General features: G+C 41.2%; 1 protein-coding gene across 1 annotated transcript; it reads right to left on the reverse strand.

Moving 5' to 3' along the window:
* Positions 1-4,317: 4,317 nt before the first annotated feature.
* KRT39 (keratin 39) lies at positions 4,318-11,074 on the reverse strand. Its single transcript, XM_033091105.1, has 7 exons — positions 10,607-11,074; positions 9,203-9,285; positions 8,405-8,561; positions 7,613-7,774; positions 7,374-7,499; positions 5,950-6,170; positions 4,318-4,579 (listed from the first exon to the last, which is right to left on the reverse strand). The coding sequence occupies exons 1-7, from the start codon at positions 11,072-11,074 to the stop codon at positions 4,318-4,320; spliced, it is 1,479 nt and encodes a 492-aa protein (XP_032946996.1).
* Between the last annotated feature and the right edge of the window lie 3,498 nt (positions 11,075-14,572).

Below are 14,572 nucleotides of genomic sequence, written 5' to 3' on the forward strand. Positions count from 1 at the left end.
TAAAAACAGTTTCTATTCTTAGAGGCTGATTATATAATGTATCGCGTGCTTTTTTGACCTTACTAATGAAACCAAAGTGCTTAAAATTCCTTCTTATTTTTGTGTGGCATTGGGCAAGTCATTTAACTTCTCGGTTAGCTTCCTTATCTTTTATTTATTTATTTTTTTTGTGTGTGTATTTTTTTCTTAATTTATTGGGGTGACAATTGTTAGTAAAATTACATAGATTTCAGGTGTACAAAGCTTCCTTATCTTTTAAACGGGAATATTGATAGCAGCTGCTTCATGGTAATGTTGTGAGGATTAAATGAGTTGTACTTATTACCTTATTGGTTAGCCCCGCTTTATAAACAAGTGGATAGACATGTAGAGGAGGAACTGTTTGCAAGTGTGGTCATCTATCAAGCGAGTGTCAGAACCTAAAAGAACCTCAAAAATGCATCAAGTCATCCGTATCTTTAAACTAAGTGGCACTTCACTTGTCAGTTAGAAAGCATTGGCTTTTAATTCAGCACACAGGCTTCAGCTGCGAATTTTGTTCTGGGATAAGATCCAAGAATCTGAATTTTACCAGTTTCCCAGGGGATTTAGATGTTGGTGGTTTTGGGGTCAACTAGAGAAATCCTGGTGGGAAATAATGTCAAGCGTTACCACTAATCGAACTGTTGAGGGAAAATGTTTGGGCAGCCTCTTTTGGGACTTGGAGAAATGGATGGAATTGATCCTAGAGGATGAGGAGGGAGAGGTCGTGGGCCATGTATAGGGGTTGAGGGGGGTGGTGGTTAATGGGCAAGAGACAAAGGGGAAGAGCAAAGCACGTTTGGAAGAGTTTGAACCAGCTAGCATGTTAAAGTGGAGTCAACCTGACAAAAGACAAAATGTAGAGAAAATATTTCCCCGAACCTCCCTTGTTTAGAAATACAATTCTGAACCACAGAATGGGTTCTGATATCCCTTCCCGGTCTGAGACAGGCTCTAGCAAACAAAAAGCCATCTTGCTCCATGGAGTCAGTGCTTTGTATGATTGTGTCTTACAGGACTGGGGCTCACAGACTTTTGGGTGTCAAGTGTCTGTAATTTAGCCCAGTGGTTAGGAGCGTGAGTTTGGAGTCAGAGTCCTGATTCTGTCACTGTCTAGGTCTGGGAAACTCACTTACTCTGTCTGAGATTTGGAAGGAGAGTAACAAGAGCTGCCTCGTGGCGCGGAGGATTAGAGGCTATGCATGTGACAGGCTCGGCACAGGGCCTGATGCCTGGGAAATGCTCAGTGTACCACAGCTATTATTATTATTGTACACTGCAGCTGTCATTATTATTATTACTATTGTTAGTAGTAGTAGTAGTAATAGAAATCATGGCAGTAATGGCATTATTACTCTACAGGACTGTCTCCCAAAGAGACCCTCATGGGTTCTACATTTACATTAATCATGACAATATTGATAAAAATAATTAACATTTATTGAACACGTGCTGTTTTCCAGATACTCCTCTAAGTACTTTACATGCTGTAGTTTAATTAATTCTCACAAGAATCTGCTGGTAAGTATTTCTAATACACCCATTTCACAGATGGGGAAAGTGATGTTCAGAAAGGTTCAATAACCTGCTTGAGGTCTCACAGTGAAGGAGCAATGGTGGGATTTGATCTCAGGCTCCCGAGACCATGCTGTTTCCTGATTCACGGTTGTGTTTTGAGCTGTGCTCAAATTATGCTTGTATCGAATCCGCCCCCTCCCCTCTCCAGTAGCCCTTTTTTTACTTTAGCTGCTGACCTATGCTGACCTATGTAGAAAATACAAAATCAAAACCAAAAAACTTTAACTTCCTCCTGTGGCTGCATAGGATACTGATTTAGCTTCCTGGTAAAAATCCAGACTCCGTATTGCCCTTAAAAGGATTGACCCCTCATATACAAGGTCCAGCAGATGGTTTTACATTCCCTCATACAGAGAAGACACTTACAGAATCTATACGCCCGAGGGATCAACCCCCCTCTTCACCATGCAGTTTATAATTTATTTGTATCTTGGAAAGCCTGTGGGATACTTTGCTCTGAGTGGGAGGAAGATGTCCTATTTTGGGGATAAATTGACAATGGCACAGCTGCATCAGCCTGAGGTTAGCCTGAGTCCATCGAGGTTCCTGAACCCTGAATCCTGTTGGAATCACCACTCAGAGCAGAATGAGCAGCTCTGACCTCTCCCCAGTTGGTTTCCCAGTCTGTGTTGATGGTGTATAGTATATCCGGGGTCCACCAGGGACTATCACTGAACCAGACACAGGAGTGGGTATGAAAGGAAATGACATATGCCTGATTTTCAATTTAGGGAGTAAACTTCCTCCTGCAGAGCACTTTACAGCTTGTAAGACCCTTTCACCTTTCATTATCCCATTTAATTCTTTCAGCTGCACAGGAGGCAGGGCCTAAGTTGTTACGTCCCTTTTATTCAAGGTCACACACACAAACCAGGTTGAGACTCTGTCCTAGGTTTTCTGAGTCCAAGCCCCAAGCTTTTTCCCCGTTTCCATCCTTCAGTCTGAGATAGTATGCAATGAGGTGCTATCAGGGGTAACGTGGGTATTCAGATGAGACAGAAATTATTCATAGAGATCACCCTGGGAGTTCTGCATTCCACTTGCTTAATGTAAGTTGCTACTTGTCTGGAGGAAGTGGATTGCTGAGCTGTGGGTTAAAGAATGCTTTTGTCTTTGATGTGGGCATCAGTCATCAACTGATATCTGATATATACCCTAAGACTTCAAAAATGCTTTACTGAGCAGGCTTGATCCCAGGGCAGCTTGTTCTAGTCGCCCCCTCCCCTCTCCTCCCCACCCCCCCTCCCCCCCGCCCGGCCCCGCAAAAGCAAACACTATTAAAACTCCCAAATCATGACTGGATAACTAAATTCATGGAGAAAGAATTTTAACATGAAATGATAATAACACAGTTCGGTCTAGCGCTGTGGCTAAAAACCAAGCTTATATAAAAATAACATTTGCGTAGTACTTTTCAGCATACAAAAATCATTTCATTACATAAATCATTTCATTTGCTTTTCACCATGTCCCTGTGAAGTAGGCATTTAACCAAGTAGGCATTTAACCATTCCCTTTTAACCAACGAGGAAATTAAATTTAATGAAGGCTAAATGTTTGCCCAGGGGCACAGTTGGGAAGTGACAAGTTCAAGACTTCAGGCTTTCTGGCTCCACATTCTGTGTTTGATTTGGAATTATTTACTAAAATCTCTGGAAATGTCAAATAATTTTGTAGGGAATGACTTAAACACTATGACCCTGTGGTGAGAAGCTTTGATAATGGCTGGGACGGAAATGATGCCTTCTGACAGTGGGACTGCCTCATGCTTGCAAGTAGTAATTATTCATGATTACTTTTCTGCAAAGTCTGTGAATATTAAGTCCATTTCTGTCTGGTGGATAGATTGAATCAGGCATCCTAGTTATTTTTTTCATGGTCACTCATCACAGGGAGATAGAAGAGCAGGGTTATGTCTTGAGAGTTCCAGCTACATGTCCCTTGTAAAACAATCAGAACCAAATCCCATTCCCTAAAGAACAGAAAGAGAAATAGCAAACGTTCAATGAGAGGATCCATGCTATTTCTTCACAATGCTCTAGATTCACTCACCATAACTATTCTTGGTTCTCAGTGAAAATATTTGGAGACCTAATAGTCCCCAAAGTTTTGGAAAACACAGACATCTTTAAAAATATCTTGAAGAAGGCCAAGTATGTAAGAATGGGTAAACAGAAACTGAGGCCACAGAGTTCAACAGGATTCAGACTCATGATTCTCAAGGAAATGAAATCTTAAAGATCTTTTTCTCTATTCATGCTGTTCCCACATAAGCTTCTTTCTAATTCCAAAGAAGGAGTTAAGAAGGGAAGGTTGTAGCTTTTCACCTTCATGTGCCATGGCCAAAACCATTCCTAGAACTTGTCTGACTGGCTCTAATGAGGAACATACGTAAATAAGACCTGAATAAACAAAAGAGAAACCTGCCCAGCACCTGTGGGCAGTAATGTAAGTTGCCTTCCTGGGCACTTACAAATCAGTGTTTGTCTTGCAGATAAATGTGAAATGTGTTTCCAGACAATGTCAGTTATTATCACGTTGGCAGCAGAGACTTGGGAAAGGAGCAGAAGAAAAGCTACTCTGTCGATCAGTGGAGACCCGCTGTAGTAGTAAGAAACTAGGTACCTGAGGGGACCGAGGAGTGCTTAAACCTTTCTGGCAGGAGCAAGCATTGGCCTCTTTCTCATGAATGAGGGTCATTTTCATCACCTTGGCATGTTAGGCTCTGGCAGCTCTGATGATGAAGCAAGGCTGCACATGCTCGTGAGAACGAATGACTTTCCCATCCTTAATCTCCTTGGTGATGGTGCAGATTTTAACCAGTAGTAGGGGCAGGGCTCTGCAGGCGCTGGAGGGCTCGGGTAGCCCTCGGGGGTCTGAGGAGGATGTGTGCGCTGGGGCTGTGCCTTCCATGGCTCTGGCCTTACTGGATGTGCACGGGGAAGGCTCGCATTTGGTGGCACATGGGTTACAGGGAAGCCTGGAAAAAACCAGAATTTTACCTGTGATTGAGGGAAGGCAACAATGACTATGGAGAAAAATGGTGGGGGTTAATTTTTTAACACGGGTCACTCAAAACCAGTATTTCCAAACGCTTATTCATTCACTTTGTACTGTCGTTAGTGGAAGAAAAAGAATCAGACCAGATCCATGGGAAAGCAGCATCCTAGATTTAGACGTGTTCGATTATGTCTGCCACTGTTACAGTCCACGCCACAGCGTACGGAAGCTATAACACCAGGCCAGGAGTCAAAGATGGTGGTGGAGCCCAGCTCCGTTATTTATGTGATGATCTCGGATAAGTCAGCTGACTCTCCTGACTTTAGTTTTTCATCTGCAGGATAGAACTAAACTCACAGGGTCAACCGTGACAAGGGACAAATGGAGGGGCTGATTATCTGAGGAAAGGAAGTTAATCAGATATTTGTCTTGTCAGAGAGTTAGTCACAACCCGACGGAGCCCCATCTATGGAAGGGTTCTCAACGCTTCATCAGGAAGCACCACAGTGCCTTCTGGGTGTCTACAAATGAACAGTCTTTAGAGAACTGGAGCTGCAAGCAGTTAATAGTAAGAACTTTTTCATTGATGACTCAAGGCCCTTTGGTATATTGTAGCTCCTCAAAGTGGTAGCGTGGATTAACATTGTGCTAGAATAATGTGAACAAGTCAGCTGAAAGAGTGCTGTGACCAGAGTTCCCTGATTATTTGGCGGGGGGAGGTCGCCTCAGCAGTTGTCACTCAGTCTGCTTTTGGAGTGTTCGTTTGGACTGGGTTGCTTCCAAGAACCCTTGTTCTGGGTCAGTTCCTTATGGGTTGGTTAGCTTATCATGGAAAAACATTACACCTTCTATTAATAAAAGAGGCTGAAGCACGCATATGTATATGATGCTGTTGGCAGCAAGAACAAGTGGCTGGACAGAGTTTGGGGTTTCAGCCTGAGCAGAATGTTCCTCCAAAGGAAGCAGGGTTGCCCGTTCAGTCTCACAAAATTCAGATGTTCGTCTCAGTGGGGAAATCTGTACGTCACCAGGAAGGTTCTGCTTTGGGGAAATCATTTTTATCCCTAGTAATTTTTAAAACTCTAAGAAGCTAAAAAAAAAAAAAAAAAACCCTAAAAGGAACTGAGCTGGTGCACTGGCTCTTCAGAACAACTGAGTTCAGCTGAACTAGGTTACAGCTGTAGGTCTCTGGACCGCGCAACTTGAGAGATCGTACAGACCCTTCCATCTGAAGCTCCCATCACTGGTAAAATCACACACAGCACTTGTCCCCATGCTGCCAATGGTAGTATGTATACATACGTGTATGTGTGAGCCTCTTTCTCATAAAGCTGCTTTTATTTTACGTACTTGCCATCGGAGCTCTCCAGCAGGCTGCGGTATGTGGCAATCTCACACTCCAGCCGGGACTTGACGTCCAGCAGGATCTGGAATTCTTGGTTCTGCCTTTCCAGAGCACAGCGGATCTCCGACAGCTGAGCCTCTAGGTTATCGATCAGACACTGGATCTGGGCCACCAGGGCTGTGTAGCGGGCCTCCGTCTCCGCCAGCATGCATTCCTGGGAGTCCCTCTACCATGGAGGAGGAAAGTAGGATTTATCATGATGACTCCTTTAAGCCCAGGTCACTTGTGATCTGTATCATTTTCAACCGCAGTGTCTTTGGGACAGGGACTGATGGGTCTCCAAGCCCTCTTATTACCTCCTCACCAAGTGAATCCAACACCGAAAGTATCCACTATGTGAAAGCTTGCTTCCCTATATCCTGTATTTTTTGCCTCCCGTTAAGTACTTACTTATCTTCCTCTTTGTTAATCACTTGATAATCTCCTACCACACTTTCCTACCTATGAGAGAAAAAGATATTCCAACTTATTTGAGTGTTTGTACCTCAAAAAGGAAGTGAGCGACTTTTAGCCATAAACAATTCCTTCACTGGATCAATTCCTTTACACATAAGATATGAGAGTTGAAACTTTGATGATTAAAATTCTTTCCTGCTCTATCATTCTGTAAGTTTATGGGTAATGGAATTTTAGTTTTCAATAACCTGCTATTTGCATGATTATCCTCAATTTTTATAGATGAGAAAACCGAGGTTCAGAAGGTTAAATGGGCCGCCCACAGTCACGTGACTAGCTGGTGACAAAACTCTTCAGAGTGACGGTACAATGAGGCAGAATCGGTTCTAGTTTTGGAACCTCAGTTCTGGCTCAGAGTTATTTCTTTTGTGACTTATAATGCCTTAGGATCTCAGTGTCTCCATTTATAAAACAGGTGACATGAAACTTAATCTTGGATTTGGCTTGGGAAAAATCCCCTTAGCTCTCTGCGTCTCATTTGTAAAATTGGCTTAATAATTATTCCGCCTCCCTCAGAAGATTATTTTATAAATTTGATAGTTTGTAAAAATGCTTTGCATAAAATAAAATGCTCTCTTGGTGTTTCCAAAGTGTACTCCATGGATCATGATTGCCATGAGATAGTCTTTAAAAAAAGGAGTCTACAGTCAAGCGAGTTTTGGAATGCTGAATATCATATATCCCCTTCTTGGAGACTCATGGTGTATATCAGCTTATTAAAGTCCCACCAGAAGTTTCCCTGTTTCACCTTGGTTTAATGCAGCATTTCCCAGGCTCACTTGACTACAGAATCCGTTTTTGGCCACAGCCCCTTTAACAAACAGAGGAGTGCAGTTGGGAATCACAGCAACACACAAGTGTCGGGGCCTCTTGCCATCACTAGTGTGCTCGGCTTGGTCAGTTTGCTGGGTACCATTCGGTGCTGAGCCTGTCGTTCAACCTCCAGAGCATTCACGGTTCGTCTCAGTTCGATGATCTCCGTCTGGCAGCACTGCTGCTGTTGAGAGCTGGTCACCACCTGCTGGTTCAGCTCCTCCATCTGAAACACAGTGAAAGGCCAGGGGTATGAGGAAGGAAAACGTAACTTTGATTAAAGGGCCCCCGGAAATGCAATGTCAGCTTTGGGGGGTTTGACTTTTCTACCTTCCCCACCTGCATATTGAACCATTGTTCCACATCTCTGCGGTTTGTCTCCATGATGGATTCATATTGACATCTCATGTCTTGTAGAACCCGGTTTAGGTCAACAGAAGGGGCAGCAGTCACTTCAATGTTGAGTCTGTCTCCAAGCTGGCTCTGTAAGGAACTGATTTCCTATGGAAAGAAAAAGAGGGTGAAGTCACTTGGTGAACAGATGACCCTCTTGTGTTCTTGTTTCTGTCCGGCAGTAATAATTCAGTTTAATTGTGTCTGAAATATAGCCCACAATAAAGGGATGTATGATTCATAGGTGCTATTGAGATGCTTTAAAATGACTTAAAGCTATTTCAGATATGTGTTCAAATATGTGCATCATTAAAAGGAATTTACTAGCAAGATCAGAGGTTTAAAGAATTTAGGTCATTTCCAAAGATGGGTAAGGGGTGAAGCAGCATAGAGGTGGCATTTATGAGAAGCCTTGGTCTCTGTGACACCAATATGGGTTTATGCCAAGATCGACTTATACCCATAGGGGTAGAAATCCGTGTAGGGATGCCTACAGAAAGATGGGAAACCTGTGAGGACAATAAAATTGCTTCCTTCTCCTGGAAAAGCTGGAGAGGACAATGGAGGCTTCAGAGATTGTATCATAGGCAATGGATTTGAAACACATTGAACCAGTGGTCGTAGCAGTAGGTATTATTGGGGTTGAAAAACAGAGTAGTATTTAGTAGGGACACTTTTTGTCAAGTTCAACTCAAAGGAATTAATGTTACTTGTAATGACTCTTGGGCTTTTTCTAACCTCTCCATGATTGTTTCTGAGGCAAAGGAGCTCCTCCTTCAGAGACTGGACTCTCGCCTCCAGGTCCGCTTTGCCCAGGGTCAGTGCGTTCAGGACCTTCTGTAGGCCGTTGGCATCTGCCTCCACTAGCTGGCGCAGGGACATCTCAGCTTCATACCTTTCAAAATGAGGCATTAAAATGTAGATGGTAGAAATCAAGCCAAGCAGAACTCCCTTCCGCATTTTCCTCTGGGCCTTTCATTCCTCTTGTGGGTTTTATTCTCCTTAGAGGTGAAACTATTTAATAAATATCACCACTTAGTTATTATTCCTCTATTAGTTCGCCTGAGTGATGCTACATTGCTGTTCTTGAGATGAGGAAGTTTATCCTCGTTGCCCTGCCCCTAGAGGCGATGCCGTGTAAGTGCAAAGAGCGTTGGATTAGGACTTAGAAAGCTTGCGTCCAAGTTTCAGCTTTGTCTTGTACTAGTTGTATGCCTTTGCATAAGTAATGGAACCCCATTAAACCATAGTTTTCTTACCTTAAGTCGGGTAACAGTATATTTGCCCTGCGTATTTTACTGAACTGTTGGGCGGGTAATCAGATGGGTTTATATGTTAGGAACTACAGGTACTGTATACATATATGTGAGCGGTTATTAATCTTAATCCTTTATTGAATTTGAGGGTCTTTCTTGGGTTAGCGCCAACATAGGATGGGGCAGAAGGGTTAGTGGACTTGGGGACAGTCATATTGGGAATGGTTGGCATCAGATGCCAGGTGAATTCTGTCACGAATGACAGTGTGGTGGGGCTTACTTGGCTCTCAAGTCATCAGCAGCCAGTTTGGTGTTGTCAATTTGTGAGACCAGTCTGGAATTCTCAGCCTTGGTACACAAGATCTAGAATTAAGAAGTTGGAGACACTAATGAGACAAACACCAATCTCTTTCCTCAGAAACCAAGGGGCTTGCTTGTGTGTTTCGCTCAACAATGGAAGGCTAGTTAGGCTTTTCTTTTCTTCCTTTTTTTTTTTTTTAATTAAAATGTATTGGGGTGACAATGGTCAACAAAACTGCACAGGTTTCAAGCGTACAATTCTATGACACGTCATCTATATATTGCGTTATGTGTTCACTACCCAGAGTAAGTTCTTCTTCCATCACCATGCATTTGACCCCCTTTACCCTCTTCTATCACCACCCTCTCCCCTTACCTTCTGGTAACCGCTAAACTGTTGTCTGTGTCTATGCGTTTATGTTTCTTTGTTTGTCTTGTTCCTTTTTTGCCTTCAGTTTTATATCCCACATATGAGTGAACTCATGATTGGATAAAGAAGGTGTGGTATGTATATATACACAATGGAATACTACTCGGCCATAAGAAAAGATGGAATACTGCCATTTGCAACAACATGGATGGATCTTGAGATTATTATGCTAAGTGAAATAAGTCAGATAGGCTTTTCATAGCTATGCTTAGGAAGCTTGGGAAACATTGGAAAGTCAGTTTTTGTTATTATCCTAAAAGTTCAGCAAAAATTACATCAATAAAAACTTTTGTAGATGTTTTACCATTAAAATATAAAACCCTCCCTAAATTTGCCTAACATATCACGATCCACTAGAATGTAAATGCCATGAGGGCAGGGACGTTTTTAGTTCAACAGTATGTTCTCAGAACCTAGAATAATGTCTGGTGCAGTGTTGTTGGTGCTCAGTAAATATTTGTTGAACAACTGAAACAAAATAATTCCAACACATGTAGTGGCAGTGTATCACTCTGAGTGGGAAATTTAGGTTTGGTGTGGAAAGAAACTATTTAAACAATTTGGAGGTGATGAAATGAGTATACAAGGAGAAAAGTGGTGATGGTTGAAAACATGGATTAAAAATTAAACTATTTAGGAACTTATTAAGACGAAATTTGTTTTCTCAGATCCCTGTTTTCTTATTTTTGGTAAAGAAATGGTAGCAACGGGTTGTTAATGCGTTTTGGCGCTGGGTTTTTGGTTACAATAATAGCAGAGTATATCTCTGGAAAACGAAAAGCTATGAGACTTTGCATATTGCGTTAAGATGACAGTTTCATTCAAGAGATTTTCTTATTCTACAAAATAATTTTTCAGCATTAAAGGAACTAAAAATATTAAAGTTTAGCAAGTGCCTATTGCTTAGAGAATGTCAATTCACAACTTGATTATACAGTTTCCTAAGAATCTTACCTTCTGCTGGAGCTCCTCAATGGTAGCATAGTAGGACAGGTAATCAGGACATATGACAGGGAGGTCTTTGTTACACTCTTCCTGGATTTTACACTCCAGTTCAGTGTTCTCTCGTTCCAGCATCCGCACCTTTTCCAGGTAGCTAGCAAGGCGGTCATTCAAGATTTGCATGGTCCCTTTCTCGTTGCTATTGATGCCTTCACCACACCAGCCATAATCATCCAGAGAAGGACAGGCATTGAAGTTGTGTATTAAGCAGATGGGCATAGGATGAAAGCAAAGAGGGGGCTGGCAGCTCTGGGACTGGAGAGTTCTCACAACATGGCCAGTTGATTGGCAGCTGTTGGCCTCAAGACCACCACGTTGGCAGCTGGTGTTAGAAGAGATGATCCTAAAATTTGTAATCCTAGAGCAGCTTTGGCATGGCATTGAAGAAGAAATAGTTGTGGTACAGCCCTTGGTATCCATACTGTGGTGTGCCCAGCTTTGGTTTATTTCAAAGTCTGCGGTTCCCCTGATCCAAAGCTCATGCTACTGAGACTGAGTCTAAATTCCAAGCCTTTTGTGGCGTTTTCCTCTTTGAACTGCTTATATAGCCTTTGCTCTAGGTGGCGTCAGACCAGGCAGGATGTTTTCCTTTCTAATGTTTATATCAAATCCCATCCGAACATCTCATTAGTCTGCTTTTTACTTGCCTGAGAAGAGTTACCTGTGTCATAAAAATGTGCATTTAGGCTGTTACTAAGTTATTACCCATCACAACGACTACTTGTCCTTGGATTCAGAGCTTCACATTATGTCTTCAAAAGGAAATGTAGTCACAGTTCTAACAGCACCCATTATTAAGTAGGTGTGAGTATATTGAGTTTATTAAGTCCTTGCTGACCTCCTCACCTGGCATTGAGCTCGACTAGGATGAATCCATTCTTTTTTTCCTTTCTTCTCTAGAAAAGGGAAACCATTAATATCTAATAATTATTGGTGTGAACTTGGAAGTCAGTATTTTATTTTGTTCTGCCTGATTGATTTCCACCCCCCCTCCTTTTTTTTTTCGGTTGGTGGTGTTCTGCCCAATTGTTTTCCCATTTTCACTGCGAGTCTGGATTACAATGTCAGTCTTAAATAAGACTCATTTTAAAGTAATTGCTGAATTCTTAATTTAGCTTTCTAGGTAGGGTTTGATTGCTAACAAGAAAGTTCTTAAAGAGGTAAGTTACCTTTTGGATTTTCCAAAGCCCACATTTCATAACATGTTTAGCGCTCAGTGTTTGCTTGTGGTATTGCATTACCTAAACATTTGTGATGGTGTTGGTTTATATTTGCTGTTTAAATATGATCTATTGAAAGGTATGTGTGTTCTCAGGAATACTTACTCAGCATTTTCTTAAGAAAGTTATTTGTTCTCGATCCTTTATAGGGGCTCTAAGAGAGGACAATTGCCTTGCCTTTTTCAGCTTCTAGAGGCTGCCCACATTCCTTGGCTCACGGCTCCCTTCCATCTTCAAAGCTAGCAATGGCCAGTCAAGTCTTTCTCACATGCATTGCCCTGACACTGACTCTTCTGCTTCTCTCCTCCACATTTAAGAACCTTGTGATTGTATTGGTCCCACTTATATCACCTAGGATAATCTTTCTATTTTAAAGTCAACTGATTAGCAACCTTATTTCCCCTTTGCCATGTAGCCTAACATATTAAAGAATTCTGGAATTAAGACATGAATATTTTGGGGGACGCATTGTTATTTATATCACACATAATAAAAATACATAAATAAAAAGTAAAAAACGTAATTTACAATAGCACCAACAAATGTAAAATATGAAGGAATAAATTTAGGAATAAATATAATTTAATTCCAGATGGATTAGAAACACTTACATGCTAAGGTTATACATATAGAGTTCTTAGAAGAAAACAAGGAAGGCTATCTCATAATCTTGTGCTAAGTGAAGATTGCTAACACATGGAGAACATGATCATAAAAAAATTGATTAGACTTCATCATAATTAAAATCTTTTGCTGATCAAGATATACCACCCAGAAAGTGAAAAGGCAAGCCACATGCTGGGTGAAAATATTCTCAACATCTGACAAAGGACGTCCTCTGTGACCCAGTAATCACAAAGATCTCCTTTATGCTGTAGCTAATTTGTTCCTTACCTCTATAATTTTGTCATTTCAAGAATGTCATGTAAATAGAATCATACAGACCCTTCAAGATTGCCTTTTTTCACTCAGCATAATGGCCTTGAGATCTTGAGGACATTTTGGTTGTTTCCAGTTTTGGGCTATTACAAATAAAGCCGCTATAAATAATCGTGCTTTTTTTTCCCCCAAATCCTTTACTTTCAATCATTATCTACATCATTTATATTTGAAGTGAGCTTCTTGTAGAAAGCATATAGTTGGGTAATGACTTTTTATTTACTCTGCCAATCTCTGTCCTTTAATTGGGATATTTAGATGATTTCCTGTTGCTGTAATTACTGATACGGTAGGGCTCAAGTCTCCGTTTTATTTTTTGTTTTCTGTTTGTTCCCTCTGTTTTTTCATTTCTCTATTTTCTTTTTCCTGCCTTTCTGTGGGATACTTGAGTATGTTTTACAATTCTATTTTGATTGATCTGTAGCCTTTTTTTTTTTTTTTTAGATTTTATTGGGGAAGGGGAACAGGACTTTATCGGGGAACAGTGTGTACTTCCAGGACTTTTTTCCAAGTCAAGTTGTTGTCCTTTCAGTCTTAGTTGTGGAGGGCACAGCTCAGCTCCAGGTCCAGTTGCCGTTACTAGTTACAGGGGGCACAACCCACCATCCCTTGCGGGAGTCGAAACTGGCAATCTTGTGGTTGAGAGGACGCGCTCCAACCAACTGAGCCATCCGGGAGCTCAGCGGCAGCTCAGCTCAAGGTGCCGTGTTCAATCTTAGTTGCGGAGCCCACCATCCCTTGCGGGACTCGAGGAATTGAACTGGCAACCTTGTGGTTGAGAGCCCATTGGCCCATGTGGGAATCGAACCAGCAGCCTTCGGAGTTAGGAGCATGGAGCTCTAACCGCCTGAGCCACCTGGCCGACCCCGATCTATAGCCTTTTAAAGTATTTCTTTGCATAGCTTTTTCAGTAGTTGCTGTAGGTATTATATTTTATATATATATACAACTAATCATAATCTATCGGTGCTGACATTTCATCACCTCAAGTGAAGTATAGAAACCTTACCTCCCCTTGTATCCCTGGATGCTGTTCTTCTTGGAGCTTTTTGTGTTTCCTGTCTGTACCTGCTGGTGTTTTGGGTTGTTGGTTTCTCCAGCTCCCAATATGAGATATAGGAGACAGAAAGAAAGCCCAGGGAACTCACGACTTGTTGCTCCCTGGATACCGAGGACTCTAGTCAGTTTGGCTTCTTCTTCCACTTTTTAAAGTCTTCTTATATTTGTCTTATATGTAATTTCTAGGAGTTTTAGTTATACTTAGGAAGAGGAATGGGAACTGTATCTCTACTTCATCTTTCTGGAAGTGGAAATTCTCCACTTTGCTTTTTAAATGTGCGAGAATAATTATTCTTATATCCTAAAGGTCCAATGACAGATCAATGTAGCATATGGTGTTTCATGCAGCCACTAAAATAATGGTCACAAGACACTCTTATATGTTTATTAGTATTGAAAATGCTTGGATGACATAGTGAAAAAATAGGTTACACAACTATATGCTTATGTAACTATGATTACCACTATATGGAAAAACCTATTATAAGAAAGAAAACTTGGAATTTCCTAAAATACTAACAATAGGTGTAAAGGGTATGGAATTATAAGTGCTTTTTTCTCCCTTCATGTGCCAAATTGAAAAAAATTTGAAGGACTCTAGTACTTTTATAATTAAAAATAAAATACAATACAATTTTTCTTATAATTAAAAATAAAGTAAAATAAAATTTTTCATATTTTATTTCTAAGTTTATTTTCA

This window comes from Rhinolophus ferrumequinum, chromosome 21 (assembly GCF_004115265.2).
Source record: "Rhinolophus ferrumequinum isolate MPI-CBG mRhiFer1 chromosome 21, mRhiFer1_v1.p, whole genome shotgun sequence".
NCBI classification, from domain to species: Eukaryota; Metazoa; Chordata; class Mammalia; order Chiroptera; family Rhinolophidae; genus Rhinolophus; species Rhinolophus ferrumequinum.

Bases quoted from the DNA above. Each gene is read 5' to 3' on its own strand.
- KRT39 (XM_033091105.1), bottom strand. From the start codon at position 11,074: ATGGATACCAAGGGCTGTACCACAACTATTTCTTCTTCAATGCCATGC. The intron at 7,500-7,612 runs GTGGGGAAGGTA...ACTGTGTTTCAG, and splicing joins AACAATGGTTCAATATGCAG to ATGGAGGAGCTGAACCAGCA. The intron at 6,171-7,373 runs GTACCCAGCAAA...CCTCCATGGTAG, and splicing joins GACAGGCTCAGCACCGAATG to AGGGACTCCCAGGAATGCAT.